At 34.4% G+C, this 23,419-nt stretch overlaps 1 protein-coding gene across 1 annotated transcript in view; it reads left to right on the top strand.

The window, feature by feature from the left end:
* The window catches only part of LOC122577337, a 345,413-nt gene that overhangs the window by 269,599 nt on the left and 52,395 nt on the right, over positions 1 to 23,419 (top strand). The window contains exons 21-22 of the mRNA XM_043748626.1: positions 1,476 to 6,578; positions 8,418 to 8,477. Coding sequence (XP_043604561.1) covers positions 1,476 to 6,578; positions 8,418 to 8,477 — 5,163 coding nt within the window. The remainder of the gene's footprint in view (positions 1 to 1,475; positions 6,579 to 8,417; positions 8,478 to 23,419) is intronic.

The raw sequence follows: 23,419 nt of genomic DNA on the forward strand, positions 1-23,419 counted from the left end.
TTGTCATAACTTTGACAGGTGATTCTTCAGCTTCGGATCGGTGGAAATCTGTTAACAAAAAAAGTATTTAAAAGTCAAACTTTTTCATTGCATCGTGTAGTGCTCATCACGAGGGATAAAAGTTTCAAGGCAACTACGGATTGGAACTCAACCGTACTCTTGGAAAAAGATATTAAAGTTTAATCAATTATATAAATGTACGTGAATGTGAAACTGATTTTATTTATAATACATTTACATATGACTCACAGGTAAATTTTACATAGTGTATTATTGATAAAGCTGCTAGGAATCATCCTTTAACACGTCAAATATATTGATAATTAATAAGGAACAATGCAGACCAGACCGCTATATATTTATTTACATATATTATCGCATATATTTCACGTGATGAACGATAATCTCTAGCAGTTTCATCAATAGCGTGTTATGTAAGTTCTATCTGACTGCGAGATTTAAATATATTCGAAATAAAATCACTTTTATATGGTATATAATTAATAAAACTTTTAAATGTTTAATTAATAAAATATCTTTTCCTAAAGGAACGGTTGAGCTGCTACCATGGTTCCTTTGAGACTTTTGTTTCTGATTGTAAGTACTACATGAAATTAAAAAATTTGATTTTGATATTTAAGGTCAATTTTGTGGTTACTTCTTTTTGACAGATCTCCACTGATTCGGTGATGTAAAATCACCCGCTAAAGCTATAACAAAGAATTTCTTTATCCTGTACATTTCCAGATTTGTTCCAGACTGATGAAGTTTGAAAATATTTTCTATAGTATATTCATAAAAGATTTCTACAAGCATTCAAATACTTTCATGAGCTACTATATGAGCGTGTAAATTTTATTTTGCTCATAAAAGTAGTTGAGTCGCATACGAGGATGTTTGTAGGCCGCTTATCATTCGCCTGTTAAATTATTTTAATGTAAGCGCTGCATAACCGCATTTCAATGTAACCAGCTGATACAATTTCCACGTAATACGATCTGATAGGAGCCCGCGATTATTTGAATTTCACCTCCCTCGAATAATACGTCGAGTGAAAAAGTACGAAGCATGATTCGTAACTGTAATTTTAGCTGTGCCAACCAACAGTTTTCAGCTTAAATGCATACTTTTTTCACGATATCCTTCTTATAAGTAGTTCTTTAGGTTATTCACCGCACCGCCTCTTCTCGGTATCTATCGATATTGGTTTGTGATTTAATTTTCTCCGCAATACGATGCACAAGCAGTACCATCACCTGAGAAGACTTTTCTGATGTTCACACTGCGCCGGATTAATATCTAATAAAACAAAATAATAAAAAAAAAAAAAATGAAACTAAATAGAACAAACGCAACATCACCAGCTTTAAAGAGACTCTTTTCTTCAAAATTTTTGGTGAGAGGGTTCCACGAGCGGCACACAATTTGCGAAACGAACACGCGATCAAAGCAAACAATCAACACTTTGTCCACAGACGACATGGGGATCGAGTATTTTCTGATCTCGCCCACTTTGACACGGATCCGTGTTCACCGAAAAAGTATCTCTGCTACCACACCTGCTTCATCATCAACCGCTTTGTCGCGACACGAAAGATTATCCTCCAGTGAGAGTGGAATGAGCAAGAAAATGGACGTTCGATCGACTATCGCAAAATCAAAGTGTCACAGAGACGACAGTTTGACCAATCCACAACTAGGTAGTAGAACACTCTCAAATGCGGTCACAGGACCTCCTTCTCCACCTCGAAGACAATCTTCTAGAAACAGCAAAACATTGAAACTGTATGCATCAACTGCATCAAATGTCAAACATCAAACCATGGATAACACGCAATCTTTTAAATCAAGACACAAGCAATGTTTTACAGAAGACGGGTCCAAGGTTAAATCACTGAAAGAACGGTTTTGCAGCAATCTCGACAGGTTGAAGCAGAGTCGAAAAAGTCTTTCAACTTCCACTTTATTTCGAACGTCCTCTAATAGCTCGATCTCGCCTCGGTCTAAAGTTTCTACTTCAGTGTCCATTCCATTGAACAAAAAGAACTCGGACTCGTGGTTGTCACAAAGTTTACTCGACACAGCTGCGGTGGAAAGTTTCGCGGCCGACAGAAGTCGATCTCGCGTTTGCGTGGATACTTCTTCTTCGTGGAAAACTGGTTACGGATATTCAGTGAAACCTGACTTGAAACGTGGACTTGAACATAAATCATCCTCTTCTTCGAAGATCACTTCGAAATATCTAGTTCCTTCCCAAACAAAATCGAAGAAGTTGCCATCTATGAATGAAATCGGTAATTCTATATCTTATCTTAAGAAAACTAATGTTAGAGGGAGGTTAACAAGAAAAGAGCAGGAAGAATCTTCTAAAAGACTCGCCAGGTCACCGGTTGATTTATCTTCTATAGAAAATAGGAAGCATTTGCAGAAATATAGAGACAAAAGTAGCAAAGATGTTCGCACGACGGTATTGCCATCAGGAGCTGTTGTCAAAAGTTCCACAACGATGTATTCTGCAGCTTTAAATAATGCAAAGCAGAAAAGTCCGCAAGACAAATCTTTGAAAGTAATAGTTACTGTGTCTTCTAAGGGACAGGAGATGTTAAGAAACCCAGTAGACTCAACTTCAACGGCAAAATCAACGTTTGCTTTGAAGTCTTCTTCAGCCACATCTTCTCCATCAGTTGTGCGTAGATCGGTATTGACAGACACCAGGAAACCGAGGACAATAGTCAAACAGCATGATAAAATAGGTTCCAGCAGGAAGTTTACGTCCTCTTCTGATGCAATTAGCGAGTCATATACAAAGAAGAGACTAAGACCTCATACCATCGTCAAGTTTCCTACACAAAAGCCAGAGACCATAAAAATTAATCCTGACTCGACTAAAAAGAAACTTGAAGCAAAGAAGTCGAAGAAGGACAAGAACGAAGTTACTGCGAGGACGAAAAAAGTAACAACTGGACAAAAGTCAGATTCAAAAAATGAGAGTATTGATAAAACTAATATCGAAAACGAGGAGCCTAATATTAAACAGAATCCGCCATCGACACTGAGTAAACAATCACCCGTGTTAGCTGTAGAAAAAATTAAGAGACATCACGAAGTAGCATGTTCTGATACATTTTTCCAGAATCTCTTTTTAAAATCAGTTCCTTCAGCTGTTTCAAGTGAAAATGTCTCTTTCAAGAGATACAGTGTTAGTGAACGAGCGAGGATATACCAAGAAAACATCAGAGAGGGTAGCAAATCAGAACCTTCATTAAAAGCTTTGAATATTTACTTAGCTCACAAGCGTCCAGTATCAGATTCAAAATTCAAAAACTGGGAACGTGAGAGTATCTCTTCTAGGAGTTCAAGCCCATACGGTGTCAGTTGGCCTGGAAGATCTGTATTTCATAAAGTGAGCAAGTTTGACAGTCTTCTAGGTATCGAAGACTTTGGATCATCGAGTATTTTACGTAATCGAAGTCCGGACTCGGCGAAAGAGCGTTTGAAGGAAAGGAGTTCAAGTGAGCCGCCTTTGAAGACTCTGCCAGAACGTTCAGGATCGAAACACTCATCTTCACGAACTTCTTCACCATCTCCAATTAGATCACCAGCCTGTAGACGCATTCGTACGTTGAAGCAAGAAAAATCAGAAATTCCTAACACAATGATCACGAGGAAGATTACAACCAAAAGTGCTGGAGAAACTGAAGAACTGCAAGAAATCCGACCTAAGTTTGGCTCTAATTTATCATTGAGTAGAAGCACGAATTCTCTGTACACGTCACCAATTGGTCATGAAGAGTATCATCAATATGTACTGGAAAGGTTACACGACAGAAGGAGATCGAAAAGGTACAAGGAACTGCACGATTTCTATTCGAGTCTTGAAAGATTGGGCGAATTGGAGAGGACTTTTTCTACCAACGACTTACGACCAAGGATGAAAAACGAAGAAATTATAGATTATGATAGATGGAAGAAGGTAAGGTCGCACGAAAGAGCTGAAGTCGAGTTCAGTGCTCTGTATGGAAAGCTGAAGGCTGTTCAGAGGAACAAAGACTTGTTGTTCAGCACCAAAGATATCAGTAAGTTTAAATGGCACGGTGACTGCAGCTTAAGGTGTAAAGAACGATCTGTTGAAAATATTATTCAACATTTCAACAAGCTCCAAACTGAAGAGAGTGACCTAGAATATTCTAGAAGAAAAGAAATCTCCTCGAGAAAAGATACGTATAAACCACTTTGGCGAGGCACTTCTGTACTAAACGTGGCGAGTACAATGCAGAAGAAAGCGAATAGCTCTCAGAACGAGAAATCCTTGGATCATACAGATCATCCATTCTTACAAAGAAATCTTGGTGGCAGTAAAAAATTTTGGAGCAGTTTGTCTATTGAACAAGTAGCTACCTTGAAGAAACAGCTAAACGAAATTTACGGTAGCGATAATTTGCAAAGGTTTACATCTTCGACATCTTCAAAAATGAATCCTGAAATCACGGAACAACGCCAAGAGAAAATAGGAGAAACTGAAAAACACGATTCTTTATCAAAATATGAAATTGTCGTTCCACCTCAAGTCGAAGCGCCTGATGTTCGAGATGATGGGAAAGGTCTTCATGTACGATGTCACTCTATGATCACATCGGATATATCTCCAAGGGATCAGAAATCGTTTACGGATCGTCCAGAATTGAAGTTGAAGAGAAGTGATTCTATTAGCCAAGGAAAAAGTACAGAAAAATTTGAATCTGATAAAACTCTATTCAGAATCCCTCCATCTATGAGTGAGTTAGAGAAAAAGAGATTGTCTGTGACACTTGGAAAAGAAGTTTTGTCAGTTCTGTCTCTTCCATTGGCTCCCCGTGAAACTCGAGGCAGCATAGCCGCTGCATTAGCGGCTAAGAAGATGCCAAAAGCGACTCGTTCTGCGGCTACATCTAGCGTAACCAGCACATCACCTAGAAGCTGTTATTCTCTGGAGCCGTCAAGTGTTGAAGATTCATCGAGAACAGACTTGGGGATCAAAGAAAGCGACTTCCTATTGGTCCTAACCCCAAACAGCAAGAGTCCATCTGATAGACAGCGAGTGGAAAATGTTTTGGAAGAATGGTCTAGAAAGCCTCCTCTTCTAACGATTGCTATACCTCATACGACTACTCAGGCCAAAATTTCAGCCCAAAATTCTGGCAGTGAAAGAGACAGTATGACGGAAAGTTCTGAAACGTCCGTAAGAACGGTTATTCAACGAAATATAGAGTCCCAAGATGTTCCAGCGAAGATCGAATTCTTCGAAAACGTTGATAAAATAGAAACCGATCAAGATCGTAGAAAAGCGGAGCAAACGAGATCAAAATCAAAATTGAAATCAGGGAGATTGTCTTCTTCTCAAAGTTTTGCAGATTTGAAAGAATTATTCGGTGAAACGGAGTCGGCAAAATATAGCACCTTGTCTTCGTCAAGGTGCAGAACACGTTCTATTTCCCCAAAAGCATTTGTTACTAAAGAAAAAGAAAGCAGCCCTGATAGGGAAGTGGACAGGCGACCCTCGTTCCGCTCTTGTTCATGCGACCGTGAACATGATAGGCCTCAGAGCATTAGTCCGTGTCGTGCAACCATGCGATCGAATTCATCCTGCAGTCTCGAGAGCATCTGGTTGCGTAGTTCCTCACCAGACCCGGGAAAATATTGGCGCGCCTATTTAAAGCTAGTGAAAAATGGTACGGTGAGACGTTTGAAAGCCAGATTTGAGAGTGCCGAAGATCTTCGTGGAAATACAGTCAGGACGGTTCCAGTACCAAAAAGATTTCAGAGCGATCCTGAACTGGCCAGATGTCTTCTGAGGAAGGTGGACGAAGGTAAAGTGAAGCCTCATGAGTTTGCGGACGTAGCCTGGTTACGTCGAAGGTACGAGCCTCGCAGAGGAAGAGCTCGCCGCAGAGGCGAATCTCCGCCGATTCCACGTGTTCCTTTGAGACGAGAGGACTTGTCTATGCCTCACATCGATGTTATCAGTAAGACAGCTGAATTGAAGGATTCAGCTACAACTTCTACTGTGACTAATGCTAGGAAGGCAGAGACTGACGAGCTGGAGGCGAGAAAGTCTGTTGGACGTATGAGAAAAAAGTTCGAAGAGTTTGCTACTCAAAAAACTTCGATCCTGGGCGAAATGTTCACCTCGTCGCCGAATATGCACGAGCTGAGAGATATCGCCCCTTATCTAGCTGGTCAATGGATAGCACATAGGTATCCCAGTCGACGAGATAACATGCGCTCGTTGTCCTCGCCACCCAACCTCGCTGCCAGATATGTTTCCTCGAAAAGTAGGACGAATTCCGCTTCCACAAAGACACAGATCAATGATAGAGGTAAAGTGGTGAACCAAGTACGCACCTTGTCAAAAGGTCCATCGTCAATTTTGAAACAATCAGATGGTTTTACCAGTCAACCGTTTGATCCTGCTAAACACAGGCCGAGGTTTAGATATCAACCACTTCCTCCGCCACTATCGCCGACCGTTCCACAAAAAGCCACTTCATGGTGGTCACCAATTCCCATCTACACTGCTCGACCAACTGTCACTTTCGAAGGTCTGAACATTCATAACTGCTAAAATTACTCCCAGTTTCATATTTATATATTTGGGCCTATGACCATGTGTTTTATGCTTAATTGAAAATATTTCTCTTGTTAGCTAAATTATCTTTCGTGCGAAATTCCCCATTTTATTTATATTATGATAGAAATAGCAAAACAATTACATTATTTCCTTTGGGAAGAAGCAACATATTTGTTGGATTTTAAAATGCTTTTGTTTTTATCATCATTCAAGTTCTTAGAACTTTTTTTAATACGCTTTAGTTGCAAATATAAATAGTTAATATAAATAATTGAATGTACAATATAAAGTTTGGAATAATTTAAATGAAGAAATATTCAAAAATTTTTCATTTATTGTAATAAACATTTCAAAAAGAATAATTTATTTTGTTGTTTACCAAATAATCAATTAGGAGAAGTAATTGATACTTAGATAGTAATATTTTCTCTCTAAATGCTTTTTATTCCTAATTTTTAATCTTCGATTATTAATTTTAATAGTTTTTATCCAATTTTTTAAATTACTACGAATAATTTTAAGAAGGATGTAATTTGTATCGTTTGAAATATTGTTTAGATAATTTAAAATGAGTATAAAATCTTATAACATAACTTCTACAGGTTTATAGTTAAAAATGCAAATCTAGTGCATCATAGAAACACGATAAAAAAAATATCAAATTCCCAAAACATCTTCCTCTCGTTCGCAGATTGTAATAATTTAAGGAAAAAATACGCATAGAATCTAAAGAATATATTAATAATTAATAATGATTAAAAGAAATTAAAAATCGAAGAATTAACCGACGCCAGATGTGTGCGGATCGACCCGAATATCGGGCTCTTGAATTTAGGAATGGGCCAGCCAAGAGAAGTTCAGGTGGGATCTCAATATACCTCAGTGTACTCGAAAGTTTTAGGATCCCGAGGATCGACTCGGATACGAGCATGAAGGTGCAATGTAACTTTGCATCGACTCGGCGAAAGTTGGACGGAATCGGTTCGAGAGCCTGATAGATTCAGCTACGTATATATTAAAAAGGGATGAAATAAAGAATATATCTATATGAATAAATATTATATTTACAATTTTGAAGGATTATTGTTACTTTGATAATAATTTTAAATTAATTACAAAATACTTTAATAACTATACATGAAGAATAAAGTATAAAACTAGAATATAAAAGTATTTAATACAAAATTTAATACAAATTTTATTACAAAAATAAACTAAAAAAAAAAGAAAGAAAAACTGAAACTGTCCGCTAGAGACTCGATACAAAAAATCAAACGTTTTATAGCCTCAGTATGCAGAATATTTCTTTCCATCTCTTCTTAATAGTTGGATCTTGTGGGGTTCTCGAATCGATTCTATCCAATTTTGGCCGAGCCAATTCGAAGTTGTGATGTTCATTCATGTTTATATCCGAGTCGAGTTTTGGAATCCTGAAACATTCGGGAACCTAAACACTATGGGTATACTCTGCAGATACCGATATCCCGCTCGAACTTTTTTCGGTTGGTCTTGATTCTGTAATAGACGCGTACCCGGACACCTCTCGACGCAGGTGACAAATGTTGAATATTAATAGAACTATTTTGAAAATATAATCTGAATGTTGAAATGTGTTTCCTGTTAAATACTTCGTTGGAAACGTGATTTGTTCTGGGATACCAATATCGATTAATGCCGAGCAAGAGTGCAATCCATTAACCCAAGTCAGCATTCAATGTTCACAGTGAACTCACAATGCTGAGTGATAATTGTTTCATGGTAATCGTAGTGCGGCTAATTATTACTTTCCTTTTTTTCGGCTCATCCATAGAATACTCGAACGCACCTCCACCGCCGTCAAAATCTCAGCACTACAGAGACGCCTGCCAAGGTAATGCTACATGCTAATCATTTTCTTCTTTTTCTATCTATATCCATTTTTTTTTATTTGCGATCTGTTAGATTCACATTTCATCTACACTACCGCGCATAAATATTTGGATACCTGGTGCAAATAAGAAAATTGATATTTCTGCTATATTTTCAAAATTATGATCGAAGAACGTTTCTTTAGCGTTAACTGCTTATCTCTTGTCATAACTGTGAGATCAAATGTTCTACCTTTAAGCTCAAAGAAAGAATATAACTGCATCGCTGAAATTACACATTTACCTCTATTAAGCAGCTCACTCTGCACAAAATCTATATGAACTTTTGAAATGTCGCTAGAAAGATAGCAAAACACTTTAATCAGTTTAACATTTCAAAACCGAACAAACACATATGAAGTATGCGAACTGAGGTGTCTCTAGACGCTCAATTTTTAGCCACCACCAATTATACAGGGTGGTTGGTAACTGGTGGTACAAGCGGAAAGGGAGTGATTCTACGCGAAAAAAGAAGTCGAAAATATAGAATAAAAATTTTTCGTTTGAGGCTTTGTTTTCGAGAAAATCGGCTTTGAATTTTCGCTCGGTACGCGTGCACTTTATCGCGTCTCGTTATAACGGATCTCACTGTAGATCATTGTCTCGATGGATATTATCGCAGTTTAAGTTTGTTTTTGCCGTAACGGAAGATTAGAAATACATAATAAAATAATATGAAGTAATCATAAAGTTTATTATTACAAAAATTGCTGAAAATGTTGCCCATTCTGCCGAACACATAGTTCTGCTCTTCTAATTAAATTTCTATGAACACTTTCTAACGTATTCGATTGTTTTAAAGTATGAAAGGCTACAATAATCTTTTCTTTCAATTGCTTGCAACTTTCGATTTCTTCAGAATAGACAATTGATTTAATATGGCTCCATAAATAAAAGGAGATTATAAATAAATTCAAAGATAAATTCAAAGTCTGTTTTCTCGAAAACAAAGCCTCAAACGAAAAATTTTTATTCTATATTTTCGACTTCTTTTTTCGCGTAGGATCACCCCCTTTCCGCATGTTCCACCAGTTACCAACCACCTTGTATATTACCTTTTTATTAACACGTTGACTGCCAGATGAATTTTCCATGATTTGTCCAAGGCGCCGACGTGAACTTTTCATTATGCGATGCATATTACGTTGAAATATTATTTGCAGCGAATAAAATGAGTTATAAAATCATGTTTGAAGCATTTTTCGTGGTGAGGGTCACCGGTGACCCCCACGGCGTTGTAGACAATTATTAGGATTGTCCTTTTTTCAAACAATCGTGCTATGTACTTTTAATATTTGCTGCGTCGCCGGTCACCGATGGCCCCCACAGCGCTATGGCCAAATCGAGTGCCGGTCACCGGTGACCCCCATGGCAGTCAACGTGTTAATATCAACCAATACCATTAATATCAAGTTTTTGCGAATATCTGCAAGCGACTTACGAATGTATTCAAATACTTGTAGAAACTTTTATAAATATATTATACATCTGATGCGAAATATTTTGATGTTTCATTAGCACTGCAAGGCATGACTATCATTGTTGCATGGGTAAATTGAAACAAATCCGAAAATGTATATGGAAGTTATAAAATATTTTGTTCATTTCGCAAAGATCATAAAACCATGAGCAGTTGATGCAACATAATTTGCGCAAATAAAAGGATCATAAAACTATCCAAACGGTCAATTATTTATGAAGTTATAAAAAGTTTCGATATTCAGAAAGATCATTCTTACGTTTTTAACACCTATTATATATACATATTATATACATGCAGTCACAAATATTTTGTCACTTCTATATATTCACAAAGGACATAACCTAACAAACATAAAGATGGACCCCGCTGGGGGTAGCCACCCACATGATAATCAAACAGCTAAAAAATTCTACCAAATGTCCAAATTGGACAAATTGTGAATATAAAGTATTAAATAAAAAAACTTCTATATATATGTCGGGTTGGCGTTGGAATTTTGGGCGTTTGACGAATCTTCACTCGAAATGGCCATCGTGGTTATGTATTCTAGCTGATCTTTATTGATACAGATGTGATTATTACAAGAGTTAACAAGTAATAGCGGCGATCGGACAAATGAGATGTCAATGACAATGAGTTTAGGTTCGATAACGAATTCACGGCCAACGGGATGACGTGTGAGAGGTGATGCACGATCCTGGTGTGACTCGATGTACAAGTAGAACTTATCCGAATGAACTGACCTGCAGTCCAAGTGGAACTGCCCTTATATACTCCTCTCCATACCTCTCGGGACAATCTTTGTTTTTAAGGAGACCTATATAATTATTCCGTACCTCTATTAGGTACACGTCCCTCCCGTGACCGTGGCTACGTTCAATGACCCATTATGTCAGTTCGAGCCCAAGCCCATTGTCATAAACCTGGGGCACCCATACTCGGATTAGAACATTACAACAATTTCTCGGTTTTATTATTTAATTGTAGCTGTAATAGAAGTCTGGACTAAAGTATTGGGGGTCTTCCCCAACATTCCAAAAGAAAGATCATCTTTCATCTCCGACATATAGTATCGCATTGGTTTCAAATTTGATCAATATAATCATGATAGTCGTGTCTCATTACAGTGCTAATGAAATTTCAAAATATTTTATATAAGACGCAGAATGTATAGTATGTCCAGTTTAACTTGAAATGCTCGAATAACCCAAATAATATGAATGGTACGAAAAAATGTCTGAAGAAAATCGTATGATATCGAGGGAAATACACTATATTCTTGTCTATTGATCTTCTGACGACTTTAAAACGTCCTATGGAGATCATTAAAATTTTTAAATAGGAACCTGCCTTTTTTATTATTCAGATGTTTCTTTCGTATTATTCGTTATCGAGATACGTGTTTTCGCACCATTCATATTTTTCGATATATTTCGACGTTTCGAGATAGAATGAATGTGCAGTACACATATGTAAAAGCTTTCGGTGGCAAGTGTTCAAATACTTTCGTGAACCACAATACTAACTATGTCCAGCAGTTTGAGGTGAGATTAGAGGGCAAAATCAAATTAGAATTTCATTTGAAATGTATTTTATATATTTAGAATAATTTAGAAGTGTACAAATTATTCCAAATATGTATGCTGCATAGTGTACCTGTCATCTTTCTTTTTTCACATGATTATTCGCGTAAAGAATGTTTATCTTCTGAACAATGATTTTACAGGACATTTTACGAAAGCAATCATAGTTTTTAAATAATCAATCGCTTCTCTTTTTTTATTCACGCGAAGCTGCTCGAATTATTTTCGTGGCATACCGCTGTTCGGACGAAACAGAGCATGAAATTTGCTCATTGTGCATGACATGAAACGCAACCATTTACGTTAGGGGAAGTATGCGATTGTTTCGCAACGAATCGAGTACAGATTCGAATACGGAAAACGTGAGGCGTTGTGTAGCATAGAAACATTCGTAAATGGTAAATTATACATGCATGGTTGTTGACAATTTAATAATAGACAGTGTTGTGCGAAAGTGGTGCGTCATCTACGATAGTGACATATTTTATATAAATACGTATATACATAATTTATTATGTTTTTAAGAAATATTTTTAAATGGTGTTATGCAGAAACAAGTCTTCCAAAAGTTTTTTTACGGCACTGTATGTTTGTAGTTTCTCGTGGTTCGTAAACTTTTTAGAAATATTTCGATGAGCATATTTGTGAATAAAATGTTATAGAACATATATGAAACGATTTAGAATGAGCAATGAGAAGACAGGAAATCAGATATGGAAATAAATTGGTTAAAATACTAAAAGCAAAGTGGTAAGTAATATGAAACGAGTTTATTGAAAAATTGTTTGGGAGAATTTTTAGAATAACATCTGTTATCTCATAATTAATTATTTTAAATTATACAATACCTTTTTCGCAAATTATAAATAATTTTTGAAGCAAACACTTTTTAAGAATTAACAAAAGATTTAAAACATTGTAAATGATAAGAAAGTTGTAATACAAGGATTTGGCTCTAGCATTTGCATTAACATTATATATATTATTGTTGAGAATTTTAATTGCCGAAATATTGGCATAGGAACACTAAATTTACACGTAGAATTTATTTCAGAATAGTTATATATTTATTTGATAAAGGATTTCAAAGATATTCATCGATACGCATTTACACGCGTCTCACCTTCTTCTATACCACCAGACTGTTGACTGAACAGTTTATTTTCCTTTGTTTTCGAGGCGCCGCGCACTCACATACTTCCATACACTCATATTCACATACATGTATCACTACTACGCGGTCAATCTAGTCTAGCACATAAAATTATACATATAATACATGAAAAAATTCAAACCATATATGAATACATATTCAGCCTCCAGAACCAGAGTGTACTAAGTTACAATATTTTAATTTTGAGAACAAATCAAAGTTATATAACCCTTGTAACAAAATATGGACTTAATATCATCTTTACACTATTATATTTAAAATTAGACGACCTAGAACGGAAACATTTTTATCACCGGAAAGAGTGAAAAATTTGGTATAGGAAACACAATAAATTTTATTTAAAAGAAAAATGGGCTTAATATAACGTGGTTTTGGGACTCAGATATTTGCTTATTGTCGATGTGACATTGGTAGCAAGGAAGCTTATCTGAAGAAGTGTGTGTGTGTGAAGATATACATTTACTTCGATTTACAAAATTACAGAAACTGGTCATAACAAAAAGACACTTCGTTGCATGTTTCAGCAGTTTTGAATTAGACATTTTTTCAATTAATAACGAACTACATGTATCATCTTGTGAAATGTGCAACTTTATAATTATTAAAATTTTGAACGTGTCTAAAATGCACTAAAATTCAATAGAATTTTTATACTCTATTACGTTACGTTCTATTTAGTTGCTGACGAGAAGGTAGCATTAACTGACGTTTAATGCAACTGGCAATGAGCTCCACTTTCGGCTAACCTGCTATGTGCGGGAATTATGGCACGGGAGAGGATTAAAATTGTTCGAAAAGTAAATTAACAATATGTAATGATTTATTCAAATCTTATTCGATTTCGATATTGACAATTGACTGACAGACTGACGGATATAAAATTCTTCGGATGACAAAATGGTAATTCTTCGGTTGACAAAATGATGATTCTTCGGCTGATAGAATGATAACTAACTCTTCGATAGACAAAATGATAACTTACTCTTTGATAGACAAAATGATAACTAACTCTTCGAATGGTAATTATTCGGTTGACGAACGGTAATTACTCGATAGACGAATGGTAATTATTATTCTTCTTATTCGATAAACGAACGGTGAATATTCTTACTCAAATAACGAACGGTACATATTCTCACTGACTTCTCTGAGTCGCTTCATTTATTTATATTTGTCGGAGATGAAAAAACGTCGGGGTCTTTTGAAAATGTTTGGGAAGATCCCCAACGTTTGTTCAACTACCGACTTTGTTTACAATTTAAATTGTCTTAATATCGTTATAAAAACATAATTAGGTAAATATAAAAACATGGTTAGATAAGTTTTCACAAGTTATAGCTTTTAACGGCTTTAACTGTCTTTTACTTCAAATACTGTAAACACGGTTTCAAATAAACGTTTTAAATTACCTTGATTTGAAAGAAATTACCAATTTTACTTTCGCGCTACGGATCGTGCGGGGCGCGGGACGTGACACTCTATAAGAGTGAAAATTTTTAAATATTTCTATGTCCGTCTAAAATAAAAATAGGACTTTTCAAACACGTGTAAATAATATTATTAAAAATTTGAAGGATGCTATATACACAAGATAGAAACTAATTAACAATAAAAACATTTCAATTCAGATAATCAGATTCAGAATGTTAATACAGTATTACATGTTGATACTCTAGTACTCTCATAACAAATTACAGGAGTCAGGCAAAATAATAAGAACATCACTCTTATATGTCATAATACGTATTACACACATGTGACATATAAGAGGTCTTTCCATTATTTTGCCCAACCTCTGTACGTATACGTATTTCGTTTGTTGTTCCGATAAAATTTTCTAAAATATAAAGATAATATGTCAACATATATTCTTCAATCAATCAACACGAGTGTTATTATAACTTATTAAGGTATTAGATTAAATTAAAATATGAAAAAGGAGAACAAATTTTCATAGTTAATATCACTTTCAAATTTTAATTTTCTCTTGTTTATTTTTGTATTTGTAGCATTAAGTCTTTTACAATGTAATGTAAAATTTGATATATAACATGTTGCACTATATGAACTCAGTTTCTAAAAACATCCTAAAAACAACTATAACAATTTTTTAAAATGTAAAAGTCACAGTAAAGTAATTACATCGTTCTATATTTAAAAGAATTAATTATTAATATTTAAATTATTTTAATATAAACATGATTCAAGAATTATGAAGTATAAAATAGCATTTTGAAATTCATCAATAAAATAACTATTTCATGTTTCTATGTGCATACATACATACAAAGTTATTTCAAAGATTCAATAAAACTAGATATTTATTTATTAGTTACTTGAAATGAGGTATAATTTATATAGCATATATGATATGCTCGCACAGAGTTTGCATAATGTCATGATACATAATTTCCAACTTATAGGAGGATAGTTAAAATAAAAAACTTTGCAATTCATTATTACTTATTTAAATGTAATTAGATTCTTACAGAACATTACAACATAAATTATAAATAAATCTCAGACCTACGATATCAGAACCACATAATAAAGAATTAATACAAAGTGGAAGAACAGACCTTGCGTCTAAGAATAGACCTTGCGCCTTAGTAATAGTCTACGTTTATATTTTGCTGTCTTTTATTGCCAGATGATATGATTCAGAACTTAAGATTCTGCATCGTATTGACAAGCATTATACGTAACGGAATTAACTCTAGTTAATGGCGCGTCTAAGTTATAGTGATTAGAGTGACATTTGTTGACAAATTAACAAAATCTCCCTGAAATTAATAAAGTTCTGATTATTATTGCTACAAATGTAGCATATTTATTTTTCATCTCAATAAGTTGGATATTGATGCTACAACAAAAAGTTGTTTCCTGTATTGATTTAATTACACTTGAGGAGTCAGTGAGAAAATTCCCCCTATCGCATAATTTGGTAATATCTGAAGCTCGATGAATGGTACTAAGCTCTGCTGTAAAAATTGATACCTTTATATCTAAGCAAATTTTTTGCCAGACATTCGATTGTGAACAACAATTTTTGTTTTCTATTTTATTTATTTTCTATTTTATATAAATTACAACAGTATTCGAAAAATTAAAATTAATGGAACATGTTAGTAGAACATTAATTTCGGAGGAATCACTTAACTTCTCGCCGAAATTAACATTGCAAAGTAGAATATTAATTAATTGATATTGTAGTCGAAAGTAAAAATGTGATGTTTTTCGTTAGGCACTGAATCCTGTCGTGGCTCTACTATATTGAGAAAGTTTTCGTTTAAAGGATTTTCTCGCGCTTTGGCTTTCTAGTAAACCAACGAGATCTATTACATTCTTCTTAAACCAAATTTTATTTGAAATTAAGTTTTCGAGAGAATTACATTTGAAGAGCTATTTTTGGCAAGGAAAATTAGTTTTATCATGAAAAGAGACGAGATTCGCGGCACTTAACAAGATATTTGTAGGCGTGCTTATGCTACATTCTATTGCCAATTTTATTGCAGAAAATTGAATACGATACGCCTTTAGCATTAGATATTTGTTTGCAGTATACAACGCAATTATATTCTATAGTAAGCTTTATAACGTCCTTAAGAGCTTAAGGATTAACATCAAAGTTTTAGGTGTGGCTTCCATGAGAATACCGGAAAGGAATTTCATAATATTTAGAAGCTGAAGTACTTCTTCCGCATAAAATCTTCATCTTTAAAATTGATTCTCTTGAACTTAACAGATTTATTCGATTTGATAATGACAGATTTTCAATTCTGGCAATTACTAGGATTTCAGTAACCTTGAAATGATGCTGTCAAGGTCAACATTCTGAACAAATTTTTCCTATACATATAAGCTTTAGTTTTTAGGTTATAAAACAATTTATGATTAATACTACATATAAGTATTATTTAACTATTTATTTTGTAAATTTTTCATCTGTAAACAATTTTTCAATGACATTCCATATATCAATAGATTCATTGAAAATTGTTTCACGCTGACATTAGCTGCCGCCTAATGGCAACCGGATATTACTCCAGGCAAGCCTACAAGACAGCGATTGTGCAGAGAACGGCGAGCGCCAAGCGACAAGGGCGGTAAAACAAGTGACAATAAAGCGACAAAGAATGAACCAAAGTCATAGATTTGCATGAAATAAGCCATATAGCAACTAAGCGACAGAACTCTTTTTTTTTGTTGCTCTACCTTCTTTTATTATGGTTGGTATTTTAACAAGTCTGCAAGTAGATAGTAACGACGAATACGAAGGATTATTTTGATATCGAATCTTTGATAACTGAGGCGCAGTGTTAGCCGATTTTATGATAAGATAAGATAAGATAAAACAATCATAAAGATTATAGAAATATATCTATGACAGATAAAATATGGAAAAAAGTATGAAATAGCGGAATGATTTTGCCGCTCAATGTTGTCGCGACAAATGCTGCCAACTGTGCTGCTTGACATTCCCCTCGCCCCTCTCTGGTACAATCACGGCTTAATCATTTGACTTTCCTTTTTATTTATATAATACTAAGGGAGGTTATCTTTTTCATCAATGAGTTAAGCTTAGGTTAGGTTATATAAAAATGTAGTGCTTACTCCAAAATGAAATGTAACTACAACCTGCATTTAATTGAAGCTTTTGGGGAATATCTTGAAAACAATGGCGTAGAGTGGCGGTTATATGTACAAGAAAAAGTTGTTCCAGATGTTTATCTTGATAACATATTGTAAGGTCATTGAAATTGACGAGTTTACTCCTATTCCCAATAATTACTTTAATTTCAATTTTACCAGGTAGTGCGTATCTGTTATTAAGATAGAAGAACATTATTTTTTGAGGCGCTAGATTGAGCCCGATACATCTGAGATTAGATTTGGCAATCTTAACCGAATTTTCGAGTAACTTTTGTGTCTTACTTTCGTCAATAGAAGTGGTGCTGCAGTAAACAGCAATGTCATCTGCAAATTCTAAAATCTGAACGTTCCTAGGAATGTTTTTCATAATTTTGATATAATAAAAATCATATAATAAAGGACTTAGTACTCCGCCTATGGTAGACCTTTTCATATCGGTCTTACTATAGTCCTCTAATAGTCAAAATATTTCTTACAAATATTAGGTGTTTAATGAATTTTATAATATTAACAGAGCAGCTTTCTTTGATTAATATTTGAGTAAGCAGAGTGCAGTTAATATTGTCAAAAATAGATGGGAAAATTTCTCATATCCACAATATAGACCATAAAAAACACTACAACTTTTAATGTAACTATCTCTCGTTATATCTTATGTAATTTCTTAAATATGTACGATGATATGAAAAGTCAAATTCTTTGGGAGAATGTTTTCATCCCTAAGACCTCTTTTCAGCAGAAAAAGAAATTGTTCCTTCATTACTACATTTGTACAAAGTTCCAAATTCCTTTTAATTTTCGAGTTGTCGAACCTTGTTAGTAAACTATTGAATAGTATCTCACCAAGTAATCAGTTAAAGTGGTTGTTTGTTCAATCAACTGTTCTATCGTTGCAATGAACACTTGTGGAGAATTTCAGCAAAATTTGTTTATATTAGTCACCTCAGGTTCCCTTGTAAGTCTTTCAAATAAGTGGTCGAGTACGGAGCAGATGAATGCCAATGTTGATGTTTATATTAGAGTCTATAACTTTTTCCACGAGTTATTGGTTGGCAAGGTATATATACAAATCTTATCATTCGAGCATCCAGAAGCAAATTTGATATCATTGGAGAAATTACTTTAATCATTGCTATTGTTAGTAGTATATTCCTTAATAGAAACACTATCGATTGCATCTATAACAATTATTTGTTCCTTGGTTAGGGGATAAGACAGTCTGCGAAACCGCTGCATACGTTAGAGGTACATTTACTTTTACAGTTTTCGTTGGATTCGTTGATTTGTCCAATTCAACGTTTTTGTAGTCAGCAGCATCCATGTTTTTGTGTTATTTGTTGTAGTCATGTGTTACTTGTAGTTGAGGATTTCATTCGTTGTTGTCCTAATGTAATTGATTCGTATTAGACCAAACAACTATTTCACAAATACTTGTATATTAAACCACACAAACTGAAACGAAACGATGTTCAGTTTACAAACACGTCCAACTCGCTCGGTCGAGACTCATAAAAAAAAAGAAACAGACATGTTTACTTTTATCCCCATGAATTTAAATATATACGTTCGATTCACTTTTAAAAGATGTAGAATTTGTACAACAGTTTCATCCTCTCTGGTTTCGATGATATTTGAATATATTGTAAAGCTCAATATGTTGAATAACTTTTTTCTATATATGTAACCGTCGGTCGACCTAAGTTTCTAAAATATTCGCAAAAGACTGCCGGTAGTACTACAGTGAATTGTGGCTATAGCTGTGTGTCTGTGGCAGCGTATCCGTCAACACTGGTTGCCTTCTGTTTCAGTATCTTCTGTTTATAAACGAGGGTTAGGCGAGCTTACTGACCCCATGCTTGTTACAACTTACGACTCAATTAAAGATATCATCAATGTATTGGGGTCTAGGTATGAGCTAGATGTTCCAATCCAGTCACTGCGAAGCCGCCAGCAACGCTTGTGTGAGATATTCATTCACATATTATTCTTGTAATTAATTTGTTATTATCTCACGCAAACATTGCTTGCGATTTAAAAGCTATACTCAAACCCAATACATTGATAATACTCATTATTAGCACGTTGACTGCCACGCGTGTTTTCAAAGAAATCTCCGTCAGGCCACGCGTGCAGCAGTACCAAGCGTTCTCTGCTAGGTGCTCCCATCGATATTTTAGTAATGCGAGTCGTTCAAGCGGTAGTCTCAAGAATGATCTCTCGTTTCGTTTATTCGCAACATTAAAACCACTAGCTGTTGCTGAATACAATGAAGGAAAGTGTGGTATAGATTATTTCGACCAGATGGTTTCTTATGCCACCACAATTAGGAAAAGAAAAGGAATCAAATGGTACAGAAAACTTGGCATTCGACTACTTCTGGAAATTTCTGTTGTAAACGCTTTGATGGTTTACAAAATTGCAACAAGGAAGAATATAAATATTAGAATATTTAGACAATTATTAGTTGCAAAATTATTAGGGTTGTCTGAAAATACAAAAAATCCTTGTCTTCGACGGAGTCAGTATAATATCGCCGTTCGGAAAAATGATTCCGGAAGAAGCATTAGACGCGCATGCAAACTATGTTATGCAGATAAAAGACGTCGAATGGACCGAACAAAGGCACAAAAGAATTTCAAGAAAACAACAACTTATTGTCCAAATTGTCCCGACCAACCTCAGCTATGTATAACATGCTTTAAAGTTTTACGTTCTAAATAATTTGTTTAATAAACCATTTTCGTATTACTTTTATAACAATTCAACAGTTTTATTATTATCGGCAATCCTCCGATATACGACGATCCTTTGCAAGTAGTCAAATAAGCGACACCTGAATATGAGTGACCAGAAACTTTGCTGACACCCGAATACGGGTGTCGTAGCAATCAACGTGTAAAGTAAATAAACATTTCTTACAGCCTCGCATATGTACGTTGTGTACGCTGCCTCTCGTTTATGAACCGAAAATAAGCGACCACCAATTCTGACGCACAACTATAGGCAAAAATACACTGTAGTGGTACCTGCAGTTTTTTTAAATATCTCGGAAACGTATAGCAACAAATTGTTCAAAATGTTGGGTTTTACAGTATATTCAAATATCATCAAAATCGAAAAGGGCGGAACGATTGTACGAGTTCACCTTAAAAATTAAACACCTAGCTTATTTTGTTATGTTAGTTATATTTGTCTAAAGAGACATATATTTAAGTATTTGCTGTAAATATTAAAGACTCCTCTTACAGTAAAAACAGACGAGTCTTTTCCTATTTCTTCGTATAGTATATTACATTTTTCAAGATATTAGTAGCTAAATACAAAGAGATTTCATTGTTAAGAAATTAATTTTTTTATTAATTAAAAGAATACGTTAAATAATCTAAATTATTCTGAAATATAAAAAATATCGAAATTATCCAGGAAAACAAAATAGAATTTTTGTAAAATTAGAATTATAAAAATAATTATGGATACTTTACAGATCAAAATTTAGATAATTCACAAAATCAAAGTGACTAAATTTTATTTATTTTTTAAATCGATTATAACAAAAGTCAAAGTTCATGTGTGAAAATTTTTTCTTGTACACCGTCTCTGTTCCTTAAAAATTTTTATTTTAGAATTTGATTCATAACAAACGCCAAACTGTTCTAATTTGAGGAATTACACTTTGTATTATTTTTTATTTATTTATATTACGAAAAAAAATTCATTTTTTTAAATTGGTGATTAAAATTATAGATAGTAAAAATTAAATATTTAGAAAACATGATACTTTTACTAAATATTTGTAAACATATCTCATATATACATAATTAATTGTACAATATATAGCATAATATAATTTAACATATTGTTGCATGCCTGTGGCACGATTTGACAGAATACGCTTACAGAATACTCGTTTATATAATATAATACAAGATCAAAAAATGTTCGCACGGTTCGAAGTTCTAGAAGTGACCTCTATCCTCGAATATTAAATCGATATTGCTATGGACCGGTCGTCTTATTCCCAGTCTGTCGCGACGCACGTTGGCCTTGGCGCTCTACAATGTGACTGTCAAAGGCTCGCAACAATATTGTATTTAACGAAAAAGAGGTAATTATTCACAATTTAATTACGAGTAACATATCCTGATATCAAAATTTTACAAAATTTTGCAATTTTAAAATTTTTAGAAAATATAAAATTTAAATATTTAGAAATTTAAAAATTTTAGAATTGAAAAATTCCAGGGTGGCTTCAATTAACATTCGGACACTGTTTAAAACAGATTAACTTCTTCATAATTGAACCAAGCGACTAGATTACGATGGGATTCTGTTTGCAACATTTTTTCAATTTCTTCTTTCTTAACTATTTTTATCGCAAAATACGTATTATTTACCGATTTCGCTATTTCATTGTACCTTTCATCGTTTCTCTACAAACTCATTACCGGACGCGATGGAATTGAACAGTTGCTTTACGACATTGATTCTGCAGTTGTACTTTCTTCATTTCTGTAGATAGACTGATCGCTGAAAGTTGGTTTAACCTGCGCCCTTACATTACATTGGTCGTAGGAAATAGACCTTAGTTGCTTCTTTGCGAAAGAAGTCCTCATAATCCTTACATTTCTGCAAGTGCTCGTTCGTCATGCAGTTTATTGAGAATTTTGTTTGGTGCTAAATCAAATATGGAGTTAATGTCCTCAACACCATTTAACTTTTGCTACAAAAGTTTCTTCGTGGAATAAGTAATTTTGTAACATTTTGAAATCATGAAATTAGTTAGTTTCATTCTATTTAGGGTCGGTTATTTCATGTACTAAGAAATAATCTCCTGTTTCCTCGTTCATATCACGCTATTTACTTTCTATTTCACTGCGAAATACGAACATATTGTAAATAATGTCAATGCAATAACCAATGGAATCGAATAATGAATAGAGACGAATACAGTACGATAGAATAAAGAAAAATTGGCCTTGATCTTCAAGCTCGAAATAACTTTCGTGGCAAATTCTTTTTATGAATCTGCACCAAACCGAAGCTTCACACTATGGAGGTCGCAACATATAATTTTCTCACAGTCTGTACATAAATTAGCTTGCACAGTATTAATACATTGAGCGTGATTTGTATGAATACGGATACAAGCGGCGTCTTTCAATTTGACCACTGCTAATATGCTCTTGTTGATTTTGTGCTATAAAATATTGGAATTTAATGCAATTAAATATAAATTTATCAGAATTTGAATAGTATAAATATAAACGAGTTGAAATTTTATAGTATGGCGTTCCAGGAGCATTGTATGGTATTTTGCGCCGCCTTCAAAAAGGTTGCAATATATTTAATATGGTGTCTGGTAAAAATTAATGATTAATGATTATGAGTAATTTTAACCGTTGTTGCATACGCGTGCGAACGAAATATAAATAAAATAGGAATTATTTCATAATTTTTAGCATAAATAGAATGAAAATTATTTTCATCTTTCATTTCCTTGAAAAAATCTTTTCATCTGACGTCACGTTGTGTTAAATTACAGTCGTGAAAACTCACGTTGTGGAAGTAAGGCTCTTAATATCGAAAAATACGTTCTACAAATTGTCCGCTAACCATAGCACCGGGATCGACTTGTTAAACTTTTACATTTAATGCCACTTTCTCCAGTCTTGCCATTGTGGGCAAAGAATATGAACTATACTATTTTTTAACCTTTTACAGTATTCTATACTCTCATGTTGTAACAAAGAATGTTGTTTAAATAAATGCAGGCTTACAGAATAGTTTAAGTTGCCATCACGGACATGTTGTAGATTATACGCACAAGACGCGCTATGCAATGAAGCCTGATAAACCGACTAAACATTTTCTGGTAGACAAGAGACTTATCCCCAACCACAGGAATATCCAGACCTTTGGAAGTAATCGTGCGTGTAACAGTATAATACAAAATCGCCATCCAGTGGGTTCCCCGGAGGAAATAGGGCGTCAATCACCTTTCCGAAGTGCGAG

The sequence above is a fragment of the Bombus pyrosoma genome, linkage group LG18 (assembly GCF_014825855.1).
Source record: "Bombus pyrosoma isolate SC7728 linkage group LG18, ASM1482585v1, whole genome shotgun sequence".
NCBI classification, from domain to species: domain Eukaryota; kingdom Metazoa; phylum Arthropoda; class Insecta; order Hymenoptera; family Apidae; genus Bombus; species Bombus pyrosoma.